Source organism: Drosophila pseudoobscura, chromosome X, assembly GCF_009870125.1.
Source record: "Drosophila pseudoobscura strain MV-25-SWS-2005 chromosome X, UCI_Dpse_MV25, whole genome shotgun sequence".
NCBI classification, from domain to species: Eukaryota; Metazoa; Arthropoda; class Insecta; order Diptera; family Drosophilidae; genus Drosophila; species Drosophila pseudoobscura.
Window position 1 is genome coordinate 10,474,840 of NC_046683.1, and position 18,494 is coordinate 10,493,333.

Genomic DNA, 18,494 nt, shown 5'->3' on the forward strand with positions numbered 1-18,494 from the left:
AATCGTTCATTGAATCTTTCGTTTTATTCTGTTTTGGGTTACAATTTCGTTTATAATTTTGCATGTGTACAATAATTTCTCTGTTGTAATTGTTGTCCAAACAAAACAAACTTTTCTTTTCCTTTCGCTTCTGCTCTTTTCTATTTCGTTCTCTTGTGTTTCTCCTTCTTTATACTCTTTCCGCTGATCGGCTTTCAATTCTTGTTTTCACTTAAATTTAAGCTTACTAAAGGTTTTGTTTAAAAAAAAAATTAAGAATTAACTTTTTATAATTAAATATATTTAAAAAAATCTAACGCATACAATGCTCAATTTTTCCTTTTCCTTTTGCTTCTGATTTCTGCTTTTCCTTCATGCACTCCATTCTGCGGGGATGTTGGGGAAGGGGGTGCGGGGGTGGTAGAATTTCTTTGACTGTGGACTTTGTGCCGTTGCTGTTGTTGTTGGTGATGGAATAACATCCCACAGTTATCTGTTTACATGGGACACACAGCACAAAGTGGGGGGAGGGTTTTTTTACCTTCTATTCAAGAATTTCGCTTTATTTCGTAGCATGCATTGATTAAACATTTTCTTGTGTTTTGTTTAGGATGGTTTCTAGTTGCCTGCTATACAACTGCAACTGTTATACACTGTTATAAACTAGGAAGAACCTCTTTCACACATGACGATTTCAACCTGTTTCTGTTTCTTTATATGTTTTCCTGTTGCGGATTGGTCGCCTGTGCCAGCACGAAGGTGGCGCCTATGGGTGGTTGTGGTAGGGTAGGGTAGGGTATGGTATGGTATGGTTTGTGGTTTCTGCTTTTGAGACGAGGGTAGGAGGTAGTATTGATGGTAGTAGTAGTAGTAGTAGTATTAGTTGTGGTAGTAGTAGTACATAAAAGAAAACCCTGCCTTGGCTATTGCTGATATCGATGGTTGCTGGTTGCAGCCTCCGATTGCTGTTGTGGCTGTTGCTGTTGCTGGTTGTTGCGGCGCTACATCTTCTCCTTCCTCGTTTCAAGTGATTTTTCTGCTTACTACTTCTTACTGCTGCGAGCTCGCCAGCTGCTGCTGGGAGGTGGCCAGAGTTTCATTGCTAGCGCTCAGTGGCGGCGACGGTTGCTGCTGCAATTGGTGCGAAGTCGCTGCCGACGACGCCTGCTGCTGTTGCTGCTGATGATGGGCAGGCGGCGTCGATGACGACGAAGACGCCGACACAGATTGATGGTGCGATTGCGGCGGCAGTGGCTGCTGCTGTTGCTGCAACGTCGGCGAAAGTTGCTGCTGCTGCTGTTGCTGAAGCTGCTGGGATCCACTGGTCGCAGCACCGGCTAAGCTCAGTTGCTGTTGTTGCAGTTGTTCTTTGGCAGCTTTCTGTTTCTTGGTCACTGGCGGCGGGTTCGTGGACAACATCATGGCCCGGATGCGACGCTGGGCGGACTGCAATAATATACATGGATGGATCACAATCTGGCGCCACTTCTCTCTTCTCTTTTGGCAAGCCACTCACCTGTACGCTGTAGAATGGCCCAATGATGTGAACGGGCGTCTCCTCATCACCGCCTGCTGGCGGGGCCAGGGCATGCTCTGGCAGCTTGATGACACTGCCCGTCACGCGCTGCAGTTCGCGCACATTCTGACCTCCCTTGCCGATAATACGGCCGACCTGTGTGTGTGGGTGTTTGTGTGTGTGCAAAAGAAAATCCATTAGTTTAAAGGAAACAAGGGTATTTCATGGCAATATATAAATAAATAAAACCCGAAACCGATCCGTATACCCATCATTCACAGATAGCCCCCCTTCGAGATAAACATCGGTATGGTTTATTACCTGAGAGCTTGCCACAAGCAGTTCGACCGTTAGACGAACATCATCGGTGCCGCACATGAAACCCTCTTCGCGCATCTTCTCAAAGATCATGTACTGCGCCTTCCACTGACCCTCCGGTGTACCAACAATCGTCACTTTACGTTCCGTTTGTTGGTCCAGCGGCTTGTCGGCATCGAGGGGTGCAATCTTCAGGGATGCATTCGAGAATCTCATTATGCTACGTATATGGGAGCCCTTAGTGCCGATGATCGCCCCAACGGCATTGTTCGGTATATAGAGATATGTCGTCTCCTGCAGATCGTTGGGGAAGACCGGCGGAACTACGCTGGCCGGCGTCTTGGACATGGCAAAGCTCTGACACGATGGGAATGGCATGCTTGTGTTAAAGACCATGCCATTGCCGGGTGTCGACATCATTGCCATGGGATGAAGGCCGGGGAACATGAGGCTCTGCGGTGCCATCGCCTGTAGGTCATTCTCGTAGCTCTGGCGCAGTTTGGTGCTGATCTGGTTCTCGGCCCGCGACATATTCTCGATCAAACCCTTCACCGTGATGATGCGCTCCAGATTGAAGCTGTTGATGTCATTGATCGAGCTGACGGTGATCTTCGTGTCGGTGTCCTGCATGATCCGTTTGATGGTGTTCCCAGACTTTCCAATGATCCTTCCAATCAGATTGTTGTGGGCCAGTATCTTCAGGCAGATTTCACTGTGGAGATGGATGGAGTGCATAGAAATGGTATGAAGGGGGATCTGACGTATGTGTTTCAGTGATTAGTGCTCACCCCTTATTCGTGGAGAGGGCCTCCTGTTGCATGACCTCCAGAATGCGCTTGCAGGCATTGGTGCAGTTCTCCGGATTACCATAGATCGTGATCGACTTCTCCAGGGAGCCGACATTCTCCTTGCGATGCACATCCACACGGGCCCGACTCTGCTGTGTGATTGTCCGGATCGTGCTGCCCTGTCGTCCGATAATGGCCCCAACCATTTCGCTCTGGACGAGAATGCGCAGCGGGAAGTCAGCCTGGCGCCCGGGTCCCGGCATACCCGGGTACGTATTGCGCTGATTGCGCTGACTGCGACGCTGGTTTTTATCCAGCTGCTCGCAATGGAGCTTGTTGCCCTCGAATTCGACTCCGTTGAGGCCGCCAGCAGCTCTGTGGATGGAAAGGGTTTCGAGATGACATACATATGTATCCATTAGTGGGGAATTTTATAGAGTGGAGATGTTGAGATCGGGGGTGTTTTGATTTCCTAAACATTGAACAACGGAAAGAGGATGCCCACACACAGACACACACACACACACAAAGTCCAAGCCCCAGCTCTCTCTCTCTCTCTCTCTCTCTCTTCTAAGAAATATATCCATGCTTAACACCGAGATTAACACAGAGATTGCTTGCTATATAATCTCGAAACCAAATGGGATCATATATCGTATTGGATTTTGCTCAATGACAATCCCGAATGTTAAGCCAGGATCTGTTGGGGGTTGGGGGTGGTGGGGGGGTCAATTGGGTCGATTGGGTAGATGGTTTTGATTTTGTTTTTGTATTGGGGGTATATACCTTTGCGCCTGCTCAGGGTTTTCGAATGTAATATGTACTGTTTGAGTAGATTGGTCCTTACTAGAAATAGCCTCGCATTGTTTCACGATGCCGAAGGGCTTCAGTAGCGGTTCGATGTCTTCGAAACGTGTTTGCATCGGTATGCCGCTTATTAAGAGTTTTGATGTCGTAACACTGCGAAGAAAATGGCGTGAAAAAAACACACACACGGTGAAAACAAAACAAAAAAAAAAAGATAGAAAAACGAAAACAAAAAAATAGTAGTAATTGTAGTAGTTGTAGTAGTAGTAGTAGTAGAAACAGTAGTAAACCGAAAACACATAGAAGAAAAAAAAAAACAACACAAAACACAAAAAAGGAAAGATGCGAAAGGTTAGGATATGGATAAGATAAGTAGAGAAATGGCAGGGAATGTGGAAAAGGGGGAGGGAGGGGAATGAAGAAAAAGAAATGCCATGAAAGGATAACGGATAATGCAATAAATAGAGCAGCGTCACAGCGAAAGCACGTCGCATTAAAAGAGGGCGACAGACAGGCAGACAGGCAGACAGACAGAACAGAGAGCTAATCAGCAAGAGAGAGAGAGCAAGAGAGAGAGAGAAAGAGAGAGAGATAAAGCCAGAGATGTAACATCGCAAATAGCATCTAGAATTTAGCGTTCCTATAGGGGTACGTATGGATGTGTGTCTGTGTTCAAGTCTGTACTAAGGGAATCGCAATCCACTTACACGAAAAGTCAGGTTATGTTGCACTAAAGAGAACACACACGCGCGCGCACAGGACAGCCAGGGAATAGGAGCACTAAAAACTAATACCCGCAGTAACGGTAGCTTTACTAAATCGCGCAGTCTATAGTTGCTGTACTAAATAACGGCTCACGCAGGCCAGGGTTGTTCTAAATAGAGCGCACGCGCAAAGGCAGAGAAACAGAGCGTCAATACGAATACACACACACACACACACATACATTTGCCGGCAAACTTTTTACCACAAGGAGGCGCCAAAAAAGGCCCGACAGAGGGCGTGTGCGCTGTGTTAGTTGTGTGTGTGTGAGTGTGAGTGTGAGTGTATACGTGTGTGTGTGTGTGCAAGCCTAAAAAACGTACAAAATCTAAGCACATTTTACAAGCCGTGAACGAACACGTGAGTTAGTTGCTTACAAATATATGTATGTATGTGGGATAAATGGGAAAGGATCTTGGTGTTAAAAAGAGACTTTCAATACTTAAGCAAACTACATATAAAGAGGATGTGAGAGATGTGGGGGCGCCCTCCCGATACACCCAACAGCAACCGTTACCTGTGCTTCGCCAACACCGTCGTATATTGAACCGCTTGATTGTTAATGTAAAATGTATAGATACAATAAGAAATCGTATCCTCATTCCATATCGACATGGTAAAGCCATCCATTATCAAAAAAAAAACCACAATTAATCACAAAAAATCGAGAGAGCCAGTCGAGTGTTCGAAATGAAATGAACTGAAGCAAACAAAAATCTGCGAATCCGGTCACAAAATCAACGCAGAACGGCGACAACGGCGCCGCTTTTGTGCTGCTGCGCCGGCGCCTCAGCCTGCTATTTTTTTTTTGTCGCCTTCTTCTTCTTCTTCTGTCTAGTTGCTGCTCGCGCTCTGCTTTGCAACAAACGTTGGGCTCAAGGCCTATGGAAATAGGGTAAGGCACTCTCCCAATTGACTATCGTTGGAGGGAGAATGGGACTTGAATGCCTCACCTTATATATAAATATTCGACCTATTTTTTTGTGTATTTTCCTCTAGCTACTGATGTTCTAACGTTCTTCTTCCTCGGCATCTTGCCCTGCAGAAAGCCACCATCAACGAAGCGTATGTATGGGCATGAGGAATGAGAATGAAAGAGGGCAATGCAATGGCAAAAACGACGCCTGGAATGTTGCACATTTAATATCGTGTTTATTTTTCTTGGAAGTAATTTCACTCCAGTCGCCCGACGGCCGACCGACGACGACCGAAGTCGCGTCGTCGCCGCCAACAACATAAAGTTGCAAAGAAGAGCGAGCGACAGAGAGAGAGAGAGAGAGATCAAATGTGAAGAGAAGCAGCAGACAGGAAGGAGGAGAGAAGTCGATTTTTTTTGCTCATTTTCATTTTGTTTTTTAATTTAAATTTCAGTTTCTGCTTCTTGTGAATGATATCCATATGTATGTATGTATATACCATTTTGTATATGTATTGCCAAACTGTTCAGTACTTGTCAAACTGTATGATGGCTTCCTTAAACTGAAAAGCTCTCAAACTTTCTCTCTCAAACTATACAATAGACAACCGGCAACGACAACGAGAAAAAGAGGGCAAAAAAATGATCTGCAGCGCATTCCATCCAGCATTCCAATCGCATTTTACCATTACAATGTACTTTGCCCCCTCCCTGACAAACGGTTGACCATCGATGCCATTTTTTCGCTCTCATGCCGTCATTGCCGTTTGTTTTTTTTTCCTTCTGCGCCGCATTTTTCAGGCGGCGGCTATGCACGCGCTCCGGCTCAGGCTCTATAGATATTTAAGTTTTTTCTTCCCGGAATTCCAGGCGAATTCTGCCAGCGTTTGCTATTTTGTTTGGTGTTGCTGCTCTCTTCGCTGGAATCTGATCGCGCCCGTTTCATCCAGTGGCCTGGATTCTGGTGGCCTGGCTGCCCCCCAGCCACATACACATACATATGTATTGAGATGTATGTATGTAACTGTAACTGCTGAGCATGCGTCACACGTCTGCATTTGAGGGCTGCAGCCCCAGCCGCAGCGCCCCAGCCTCTGCCTGAATATGCATGCAAATGTCATGTTGCAGTTCGTTGACGCTGACGCTGACGCTGGCAGAGCAGCGACCGCAGTGCATATCCAATGAGAATGCTCCATTGCTCCATTGTCTTTCTTTATTTCTCCCAGCAGCAGCAGCATTCATTACAGAGTCTCTGTTGCATTTCACCTTTCCTGCGTTCTTTTCTATTTTTTTCGACATGTGACTAAGTAAATGACCTATGAGGTCCGTGAGAGCGAGAAAGGCGCTTTTTTGCTGTTCTTCCGTTATCAATGCCGGGCGAGACACTTCTCTGCTTACCAGTTAACGGTACTACTACTTTACATGGTCTAAAAGTAACCAGCCAACACTCCCCGCTAGTGACAGAATTCATTCAGAAGTAGTCATGGGTGGTTCCCCTAGGAAAATCACCCCCTTCCACATTAGATACATTTTTCGATTGACGTGTATTAAACAATGAATGACGTTTATTTGCTGTCAGTTGATGTCACTTGGATACAAATGACACGACCAGATACCATTCGCTTTCAGTGATTTTGGCATTTTTACAATGAAATACTGAAGAGATATTGCGTCAAGTGACAGGCACACTCAATGCTAAGAGCGAATTTATTCTGAGCATCTTTCTAAAATGCTTCAAAATTGTTTAAACTTTGTTTAAACTGGTACTTTAAATTAAATATTAAATATCATTAAGTACAGATCAGAATTTGTTTTTCGTGATGGTGGAACCAACCAATCTAATCAAGATATCACACATTTATGTAACCACGGGTTTTTACATAATTCTCAATGATTTGGCAAGCACCCATCATATGTGCCGCTCACGTACACGTGTAGAACAGGGGTTAGATCCAATAAATAGTTCCGTTTTGCCTGCCGACCCCTGGTCTAAATCAAAACATTTCTTATGAGGGGAGTAAAAACCTATTTTCGATACAAAATGTGTTTTTTGTTCAATTAAACGGAAAGATCCAAATAAGTAGTTAACATCGAATGTATGCACAGCTCCATTCTGGAGTTCAGTTCCTCCCACTAGCAGCTCTTCGGTGAATGGCCGTGAATCCGCGTAGTGAAAGTAATCAGGTGTAGCCACCGGCCGGCTAGTAATTCACCGGTGAATAGCCCGCTGACTGCTTCACGAGGGGTGCCCTCTTACCCACCCTCCCACCACACAACCAATACAGGCGCAGCGCCGCAGTCAGCAACGGGGCGCCGTTGCGTGTTCTTTTTCTCTGCTCTCTGCATTTATCTCTTTCGCACATATAGAAGAAAAAAAACCCGACTCAATGCACTCACAAACACACGCATCGGCCTTTAATGCTGCGCTCGCTCGCTCTCTTGGTGCGTGTGTGTTTCACTTTGCTTTCTTTCTTCCTTTTGTTGTTGTTGTGTTTTTGTTTTGTATAACTTTTATGAATGAAAAACTCTGAAATCTGCTTTTGACGCGGCCTGAGTTGCTTTTTATTGCAACTTTATTTCTGTCTCTTGCTGGCGGACGCCGACAAACACGTGAACACATGCACAGTCTGTCTGTGTGCAGTGAATGCTCTACGGATGTGTTGGGTCGCGTGAGCGGGTGTGAGTGTGAGTGCGAGTGTGCTTCTCGTGTTCTATTTTCATTGCATTCCACAAGTTGCTGGTTGCGATTGTGGTGCAGTTAGATAGGTAGAGAGAGACAGAGAGACATAGAGAGAGAGCGGGTGAGAAGTTGGTTTTTTTTATTATTATTTGCAGAGCTTATCTATTCACCCCCTACTCTTCGCTACACTTGGCGAAAAACTGCATTAAAACAATTTGTTTTGTGAGCGAAAAAAAAACTTGTTTCCCCCGAGAGCGTGCAACCAAAAAAGAGCAGCCAGCAGCAGCAGCAGCGCTTTGACCTAAATTGGTTTTGCCTGCTTCCCCTCATTGCCTTCTCGATTGTATGGATGTACAGTGGAACCTTCCACTTGTTGCACATTCGTATAGCGTGCTCCGATTTGGATCATATTTGACAGGTTTCTGCGGATTGATGCAGTGACTGTCGTCCAAAGAATCTATAAGAAGTAAAGAGTATTCATTGGATCTATGGAGGGCCCTAAATACATAATCGCATCATATCATCTGTTTGTATCTGGTGGTTTAATTTTCGGTATATTCCCGAGCATACTTCCTTGAGCATACTTTGAGAGACCAAAGCGTGCTCCTTTTTCCGTGTATCTGTATCTGCATCTGCATTTCAAATATTTATTGATTTTATTCTCTTCCCGTGGGGCTCACTGTAGCTTTTATTAGTGCATTCCTCCTCCCACTACAATATAGTCATATGTATGCGTATATCTGTGACAAATTCGTTATTATGTGTACATTCATATTGCCGCTCTTCCCATTGCCCTGCCTCGTTATTTCTGTTTGCTTTTTATTTATTTTTTTTTTTACTTTTTTGCGAGTCCATCAACATGGAAAAGTGACTGCAAAGGACAAAATGGCGAACAAGGAGTGTGTGCTTGGAGTTGGAGGGTGGAAGGAAGGCAAGAGGAGGCTGGTGGTATTCATTGGTTGCAGCCAATACTTGAATGTGCGCTGTGTGCAACAGGGTGCAAGCAGGCGGTGTCGGCGGTGGGCGTGCCACAAAGCTGCCATATGGAGACGACAGCGATGAGACCATTGAAAGTGGACAAAGAGCCGCACCAGCAACCAGTCAACGCCACCATGCCACCATGCCACCAAGCTCGAAAGCAAACAATTACGGATGCATATATGAACTCATAGTACGCTTTGGCCACTGCAGTGGCGGCAGTGGGTTGTTTGGATTTTAATCCACTTAGGATCATATTTATATCTTCATATTCATTCTAGCTGGCATATGAAAAAGATAAGCCCAACGGACAGGGCACGTCCATGCTCCTATCGCTCCTATTTGCAAATGAGAATGTTAAAAAACAACATGCATGTTGTGTGCATGATGGGGTTTTTCTTCTTGTTGGACTCCTGATTTATAGCATAGATATTCCAGTCAAATTTCAGATGTTGCGTCCGCAAGGGTATCTCAGAGTTCGCATTTCGCTTTGGCTTTGCGTTTCATTTTAATTTGAACCAGATGACAGAATGATGAATGATATAAAGGATACACACACACACACGGAGAGAGAAAAAGAGAGACAGGGGAAATGGTGAAACTTTCTTTCACTTGAACTGGGATTAATGACCGGACATTCCCCTTAGCCACTACATATGCATGATATTTATGAATGCACCGTTCCTCCTACACCACCTACATACATACATATGTACATGCCATACTCGTATGCTCTGTATCTCATCTCTCCCATATGCGGCGGATGTAATTTATCCGATTAGTTTGATTTTGAATAGATTGATTGATTCAATTATTATCGTATGCCCCTGCCCAATAAAAGTGGTATATCTCAAAAGTTGGGACCACCACAACCACAAAATTGCAATTCCAAAAGTGTGGGAGAGAAAGAGAGAGTGTGTGAAAATGAGTACACGAATACGGGGACCAGAGATATTGTGTGCATGTAGTACATGAATGGGTGCGGATGGTGGGGTGAGGAGCGGAGGGGGAACACACACAGACGGGTGGGGCGAGGTAGGGGGGGGGGGGGGGGGAGACCGGAGACCGACCCAATAAAACACTCACCGATCCAAGTACCGTATAAATGTAGGTTGTTTTTGTTGATAGAAAACGTTGTTGTTGTTGTTGTTGGGTATATTATTGTTAATATTATTGTTATTATTATTGAGTCTGTTTTGGTTGTTGTGGATGTTGATATTGTTGTTTGCGTGCATTTTTGCTTAGTTTTTATATACTTTTATGTGTCTAGTGTGGAATTCACGAATTTCGAACTTTTTCTTATAATATTATACAAATATTATTTAACGTTTAACGCCCAGGGCCCGCGCCGCTTCTTCCACTTGCACTTCCAGACACCTTCCACTCGATCTGATCTTTTTTTGTGTGTGTTTTTCTCTCGTCTGTCTATACTTCAAAATTCGCAAATGGGAATAAGCAATAGATAGATAGATAGATAGAGAGAGAGAGAGAGGGAGACCATGAGAAGCACGGTAGAAGTGAGATAAAGCACAGTGACGTTTTTGGAAGCAGCCGAAGTCTTCTCCTACTGCTTCCGCGTTCCATTACTCTTTCACTCTCTCCCCCTCTCTCTCTCTCTCTCTCTGCTAATTATCTCTAACAATATTTCATCTCTCATTCACTCTATAATCTCTCACTTTTCACAAGATTCGAGCGCTCTCTTTCTCTCAAAAAAAAGAAGCTTTTGCTGATATGATTTTCGGTTTTCTTTAGCTTTTCTGTTCTCTGTTCTTCACTCTCTCTCACTCGGACCCAGTGCTTCTTCATTAAGCTCTTTCTGTTCCCACTCCCTCGCTCTCTGCTGGTGCTTCTTCTAGTTCTGTTCTTGTTCTTGTTATTTTTAGTGGTCATGCGTATGGGCTTTAGTTTTCTTTGTGTTTCTTTTTGGTTCGCATTTATTCTATTCCACAGCATGACTCACATGAACACTAACGCACACACATCCGTAGGGAAAGAAAGAGAAACAGCCGAAGAGAGAGAGAGAGAGAGAGAGAGTGAGGGAGCGAGCGTGTGATCGCCTATCACGCATTAGTGGGACAAGCCGCAGCACCACGCCGTGATTGAACCATTTCTAATCCGAGATCCGAAACGTGAAACGTGTTTGACTAATTAGCAGAAGCGACAGCCACAGCCACGGCCACACACTGCAGTCCGCAGTAGTCCGGTCTGGCCAGGGTTGCCACCACCAGCAGCAGTACGCAGCACCAGTTACCGTTATAGCATGGGAATGAATGCCAGAGACTGCTCAAAGCAGACGCGGGCAAAGTAGGTCAGTGTCCAGCTGCTGCTGCTGCTGCTGCTGCACGGCACATGGCACACAGGGGTTTTGGCACCAATTGATTTTCACCGTGAGTGGTGCACACTTTTCCAACAACAGCGAAAATGGCGCAAAAAAAAAAACCTTCAAGAGGAGGATCGTTAGATAAGAGCTTTCTTCATATCTTGTGCTGGCGAATTCCGACCACCACAGCAGAGCAGCAGCAGAAGCTGTAAACTGATCAGGACCATAATTCTACGAAGATGAATACGAATCTCCATTGGCAACACCCGCCGTTATTTTCCTTCTCCGATTGGGTTGAATTTTCCACAAATTGTTGGCTAAACTGAAAACTTTAAGATTTGTGTCTGCCACAGCAGTTTTCCAAAGATAAAATTGCACGAATTCAACATGATCTCCGGGTTCTGTGTCTGTGTCTGTGTCTGACACTGGCTTTAGCTCTCACTCTCAGATTCTTGGAAACAGTTTATGGGATCATCATCATCATCGACGCGATGCGATGCGATGAGACGCGGAGATGGCTTTGGTTTCCTCTGCCCTATGCTCTACTCCACGCGAGGAGCCGGGTATGCATAGTAGAAAGGCAACCAAAAGAGACGGTGAGACAGAGACTAAGAGAGAGATGAGAAAATGCGGCGCCGGCGGAAAGTGGCACACCGGTGTCTGTCATAACGGTATCCAATGCAAAGATTTGTTATTTTTGTTTTGTGTGTGGCGTTCTTCTCCACTTCACTTCACTTCACTCTACTCCACTCCACTCCATTCCACTCTTCTCACGTCTTGTCTGCTCTTCGGTCCACTCTCCATCTACACTTTATATGTATGTATGTGGATGTCTGCATGTGCTTGAGCGTGTTTGTGCCTCTGTGTGTGTGTGTGTTTTTGTAGATAAACGCACGACCACACGACAATCAGTCAGAACACGAAGAGGAGGAAGAGGAGGAGGAGGGAGAAAGAGCTGGCAAAAAACTACGAAATAGCGTGGGCAGGAGATTGGGGCTAAAGACACGACACACACTCTTGCTTTTTTTCGGCTCATTCCTTGTTGCTGTTTCTGTTGTTATTGTTGTTGTTGTTGCTTTTTTGCACTATTTTTTGGGTGTTGCAGTGACAAACAAATATTTAAAAAAATAAAAACCGGAATATTGTATCAATCATATTTCCTTTTTTCAGAATTTGATCTAAAAGCATGAGCGCTCGTAGTGTGCAAATGAAAGAATACAAAAAAATATATACATATGTATATATTCTCAAAAAAAAAAAAGAACCACACGTACACGTAGTACGAACGCACACAAACAAACACACTCATATGAACACATGCAAAACCACTCACACACACACACACACACACCAATTGGCTGTCTTATAATATTTTATAATTGTTGCTTTTGTTGTTTCTGTTCTGTTGCTTTTTGTGCAACTACGCCGCGTATTTCCAGACAACCGCAAAATGCAGAGAGTATTCGAATACTGACTTCGCCAAAGAGAAGCAGCAACAGTCAGCACAGGCACACCAGCCACACCATCACCGGCAGGCAGGCAGAGCCCCAGTAGTGGAGGCAGCGGCAGCGGCGGCGGCGGCCCCAAAGCAGAATGCGAGAGTAGCAAAAATGGAATGGTGCGGGGGAGGGGGCGTGCGGGAAGAAGGAGACGAACGAGACATGAACCCAGTCAGACGGCGACGACGACGACGGTGGCGGCGGTGGGCCGACAGTCTCCCTCCGCCAGCAACAGAAAGAGAGAGAGAGCAAGGATGGGAGAGCAACCAAGTGGGGAATGACGATGAGCGAGTCAAAGTTTCGGAGCGAACGCCAATAAAACTTCGGTGTCTCGTGTGTTTTGCGAAAAGACGGAGGAGGTAAAGTAGGAGAAGTGATGACGGAGTAGGCCCCCACAATTTACGTAAAACCATTACGTGCTTTGCCAAAGCGTGGCCAGACCGCCAAAGAGGGGAGCACGGGATTGGGTTTGGAACATTGTGAGCGTACAACAAAAAAACTTCGATATTTGATGGTCCCACATGTGCACGGAGGCAATGCAAATATTTAATCCGATTAATTAGGTTCCACTTTCACGATCCACAAGCGCGCCCGCCAGTCTGGCAACGCTCGCCTGCTGTCCGTCAAGTGTCGCAAAGAGAGCACGACCGTTCTCTTTCCCAATTGTTGCGCTCTTTACTCACGCTCTACCCTCTCTCGTGTGAATGATCAGCGGCGTCGTGCGTTTGTGTGGCTGTGTGTACGTTCATGTTTCGGCATAGTTTTTTTTTGTTTTGCAGGCGGTGGGTTCTCTTTTCATTCACGTTCTCTCTTTGTGGTTTCTCTTCCATCGGCAAAATGCAGTCTTGATTACGTGATTACGTCACGCCTTGCATGCGTGCATCGCTGCTACCGCCACGCGTGCCTTTGTATGCGTGTGTGTGTGTGTTTTTGTTGTTGTTCATGCGGTTGTTTTGGCATGGCACCCGACCCTCGACCCCCGACGCGACCCCGTCGCAGCAAAACAAAGACAACAACAGGAGCGCGCGCGCGTCAACTATTTGTTATTTCCGGTCATTGATTGCCTTTACATACAAACATCTGTACATACATTTCAGTGTCTCCATACACATGCATGTGTGATAATTACACGCTTGCCAACACTGTCAGCGCCAGCGATACATACATACATAAATACATAGTATTTACATATGTGTGTGTGTGTGTACATATGCAACCATATGCTGACCGCAAAAAAAAAAGCCCAATAATAAAAACGCGGCCAGCAAAAGTTAAGTGAATAAAGCGAGAACAACGGTTAAAACAGTTGTAAACAGGCGGCAACAAACCGCTTAACTTAATACACAAGAGAGGGAGAGAGGGAGAGGGAGTGACAGAGAGAGAGAGAGAGAGAGAGAGTGTGTGTGAGAGTGAGAGCGAGAGCTCTGCCCCGCTGCTCATTTTGGAGGTTCAATGGCCTGAACAGCGCTTCCCCCCCCCGCCCTACTTTCCCACACGTTCCCCAAAGCTCCCCCCTAAAAACCGACCGACCAGCCGACCGACCGACCGGCCGGCCGGCCACGTTGATCATGAATTGCTGATAGTGCGACGACGACGGCGGCAGAAAGAGATCGCGACTGTGGTAGCAGCGTGCTTAAAGCGCAGCAGCAGCTGGGTTGGAGCCGGGAGAGCTTTCGGTTGTCGCGGAGAATGGAATGGCATGGAATGGAAATGGAAATGGAACCCCGATACGATCGCAAACGATCGGCCAACCCTTTTTCGCGATTCGCGCGGTGAAATGCTTTCTTCTCTCTCTCTCTCTCTCTCTCTCTCTCTTCGCACACGAATAGAGGGAGAGAGTCGAGTCCTTGTTGTTGCGGGTCACTTAATTTCTATGCCCCTACCTGCGTGTCGAGAACACACGCAAGGACACTGCAAGGAGAAAAGGGTTGCCTGGCTCCCGCGATCGCGCGGCGGCTACTTGCAGCAGCTGCCACTCGCGAAAAGAAAGTGATCGCGCCACCGAAATAACGGGTATACTATTGTATGGGATGGGGGAAGAAAGCCCAAGTGTCCTGTGTGGTAAGAACAGTTGGACGAGGGAACCTCTTAGACCTCATGATGATGTTCGTTTCGTTTCAAAATGAAGGCACACCAAACCACCTCTAAAACCTTCAAAAAGAAAAAAAAAACAAAAAAACGAAAGAAAAAGGAAGCCCCAACGACGCGACCCTTCTCTTCTGCCGCCGCAGCCTCCTACTCCTGGATGTGTGTCCACTACCTTACTCTCATCGCATCGCATCGCATCGCATCGCACCATCTTTCTCCTGCATGCCTCTGGTGCCTGTGCCTTCCTTCCTTTGACAGCGTGTTTTTTGTTTTTTTGTTTTTGGTTTGTTTGAAAAACTAAGCCAGCAGTAACACGAATCTCGAGATACACATACAAATATATACATATATACATGCCCATCTCCTCACGTGTGTTTCTGTGTGTGTGTGTGTGTGTGTCGTTGTCGCTGTGGAATTCTTGGAAATTTCTAATGAACACAAACTCAAAAAGGAGCACACAAAAATGTAGTTAAACAACAAAGCAACAACAGGCAAGAATGTGCTGCCACAGAGAGAGAGAGAGAGGAGGGAGAGAGAGAGAGAGAGCAATGTAGCGCGGGAGAGCAAGAGAGATCGTTCAACAATTAGATGCCACACGATCGATACCTTGATAAATGATAACTTTAAAGAGAGATAGCGAGAGATATTCAGAGAATTCTCAAATGTATCTTCAGGTATCTTTCATGACCTTCGGCACATTCGATAACGATCACTTCGATACAGCACTACCAGGATCTTCGATATCTATCGAAGACAATCCATCAACGGAGTCGGGTGGAGGTGCCCCGCCCCAGCTTCTCTTTTATACCCGGTACTCAAAAAGAGTACTGAGGTACATATATAAGGTTTGTGGTCACAGTGCCTGAGGAAGCGTTTCCGACCCCATAAAGTATATAGTATATTCGTGATCAGCATCAATAGCCAAGTCCGTCCATCCGTCTTGCTTGGCGCCTAGTTCTCAGAGACAATAAGTTCTAGAGCAACCGAGGCCCGCCCCGCTCTCTTCCGCCTCCTCAAAGGACGCAGATTTGTGGGACCCGAAAAGGCAGAATCGTAGAGAATGACCATCAGACGAATCAGTGTTCTAGCCAAAAAGAACAAATGAAATCGCTCGGGGAATACCCTCTCTTTCACACACTCTTCGTCGTGCAGTGTGCGCCCTCTGGCGGAGGGGAACGGGTATAAATGTGCCAACGTTCCCGCTCGTTTCGTATTCTGAATGTCATTTCGAGATTCGATTCCCGAATACCGAACCGAATGTCTGTGCGTGTGTGATTACAACATATTGAAATTAGGGCAGGGCAAGACTCCGACTCCTACCACACATTGCTCCTACCTGACATCGACTCTCACACACACCACACACACACACACACAGAGAGAGAGAGAAGAACTCTGTGCCGGCGGCCGCCTCCGCGGGCTACCCGCCTACCTGCCCTCACACACAAAAACATTTGCATCCTGTTTGCCTCAGAGTCCAAAGAAGAAGTCGGTGTCCTTCTGCTCTTCCGCTGTGCCGAATCCGTACCGGCGGGATCCAGCCACGAACAATATGGGGCAACAAATACCTCAATTCGGGGCCAAAATGTAGGTAAAGTGTCCGCCGCCGCCTCTCTGTCCCACTGCCAGAGAAGAGAGTCTCTCCGTCTCTCCGTCTGTACCCCGTCTGTCTGTGGCCCTCCAGTACTTGATTTCATTCAAAACGTTTGATTCTCTATAAAGCGTAGAGTTCTTCTTCTGTTCTTCTCACACACAGGCACACAAATCTCGTGGGTCTGGCGTGAAACTGGTTTCATTTGATGCCCCACCGAAGAGAGAGAGAGGGAGAGGGGTAGAGAAGCCAAAATGAGATCGATTTATTCCATAAGCTAGCATAGGAATGTTCGGAATTCCCTGTGCAGGATATGCATTCCAAAGTATACATCAAATATCATGTATCCTTTCGCTTACGGGAAATTCGTACAGATAATTTGGATAGCCAAAAAAGAGGTCTGAATTAATTGTAAGGGTATTTGAAGCTTCGTTCGTTCGTTTCTCGCGTCTCGCTTCTAGCGTTCTTCTTCGATAAACAAAGGCGGGGGCGAACGATAGGGAAAGGATGGAGAACGGAGGATGGAGGATGGAATGGTGGAATGAATGGAAGCCGAGCAATGGACCAAGGTCAGGCGTCGAACACAGCCACAGCTGCCACAGGAGCAGCAGCAGAGCAGACTGCTTAGATTCAGCCAGGATCTAGAACCGATCCGACCGATCCAACCCCCAAAAAGCAGAGCAGAGCAGAGCAGTGAAAATACTCGTTGGCCGCAGAGCCGAAAGGATCCTTCTACTAATTTGACTGTCAATCAAAAAGCAAAAGGCGAGCAAGGACACGGAACAGGAAGCAGTAGCAGCCTCCAGCCTCCAGCCTCCTGCCTCCTGCCTGATAATCGATGGGAATCAAATTTGCTTCCAAATTTTCCCAAAAAAACCTTCTTAGAAGGGGAGCGAGCGCGAGAAGGTGCTCAAACAAGCGCCTAAGTGGCAAGCGATACAAAGATACAACAGATACCCAGATACCCAGATACACGATACAACACAGATGGCAGAAAAAGGGTTGGGAGAGAGAGTGAGATTAGATGGGAGGCAGGGAAGATGGAAGACAAATTGGCAAACGACTGGGCTTCCAGCCTCGAAGCCTCATCCCCCCCCAAGCCGCCTATCCACAGACACTGCCACGGCCACAGCCGCGGCGTTTGTCTGCCAAGTGAACAAACATTAGATGGACATACAAAAATACAAAAAAAAAAGAATGGAAAAAGGATGCCAAGGCATCCTTCATATAATTAAAAATGTTTGAGCACTCGGAGAGAGAAAGGGAGCGAGAGACAGAGAGAAACGAACGCTCTTTGGAAATTTGAGAAACGTGTTTCTGCCTAGAAAAAAAATCACACACACTCACACACAACTCTGAACAGAAGCCGAAGCCAGAAGGAATTGTGGAAGGGGAGGGAAGGGAAAAGCCCCTTCTAAACCTAAAAAAAAAGGCCAAAATCATATTTCCTCCAATCTCCAAATAAGAAATAAAAAATTGTTCTACTGAGGAGGAAACCTGATCATCATATGAGGGGCACACACACTCGAAGATACATATGAGAAGATCTCAAAGATACAACCCTTCTTTTCTAAGCACAAAACCTAAAGCAGAAGCTGCCTCCTTGTGGCAAGCGGCATGTTTCCTTTGGAGGATTAAACCAAATGCTACAGAAAAACGATTTCATTCTCTCTCTCTGTCTCTATGTATATATCTCTATATCTCTGTGTGTCTCTTGTTTCCCTGAGATCTTTTTTTTTATATTTATTTTTTTGTTTACTTTGAATTCCTGCAAAGAAATTAGTAAGGATTTTTGTTTTGTGCTGCTGCTGTGGCTGCTGCTGGGTTTGCCTAGCAGCTTAGCTGTTGTTGCAACAAGCGGCTTAACACGCAACAAGCTGTGGCAACCAGACAGCAACACAGATACACACAGTCACACCGAGGCAGATTTAAATGGCATTTAAAATGTGCTTAATAGTGGGCGAGAGAGAGAGAGAGAGTCCCGTAAGCACAACAGCCACAGGATGCGCTCAATCACAGTTCTAGGGCTTAGTGGTCCGCTTTCGGGATGAACGCAAAGCTCTCACAGATAAAGCTCTTTCTTTCTATTATTGTTAAGAGATCTTTCTCTCTTGTTTTCCATCAATGCTACCTTGAAATTTACAACACAAGCTCTGAGCTCTGATGAGCTCACATCGCACCCTCATGATGCCCAGAATTGCATTGAATTGTACATGTCGCGTGCATGATTGTATACACCGAGCAAGGCTTTT

At 46.0% G+C, this 18,494-nt stretch overlaps 1 protein-coding gene across 9 annotated transcripts in view; it reads right to left on the reverse strand.

The window, feature by feature from the left end:
* Window positions 1–18,494, reverse strand: part of Imp (IGF-II mRNA-binding protein) — a 29,315-nt gene continuing 10,821 nt past the window's right edge. For 2 of the 9 annotated variants that reach the window (XM_033383201.1, XM_033383199.1), the window contains exons 2-6: window positions 3,388–3,561; window positions 2,602–2,976; window positions 1,817–2,525; window positions 1,496–1,651; window positions 1–1,425 (exon numbers count right to left, since the gene is read on the reverse strand). In XM_033383201.1, the coding sequence (XP_033239092.1) occupies window positions 1,030–1,425; window positions 1,496–1,651; window positions 1,817–2,525; window positions 2,602–2,976; window positions 3,388–3,561 (1,810 nt within the window). In that variant the 3' untranslated portion in view covers window positions 1–1,029. Of the gene's footprint in view, window positions 1,426–1,495; window positions 1,652–1,816; window positions 2,526–2,601; window positions 2,977–3,387; window positions 3,562–4,687; window positions 4,801–9,830; window positions 10,175–12,415; window positions 12,589–18,494 lie in introns of those variants that run through there. The other 7 variants (XM_033383204.1, XM_033383203.1, XM_033383196.1 and 4 more) reach the window with 6 other exon arrangements.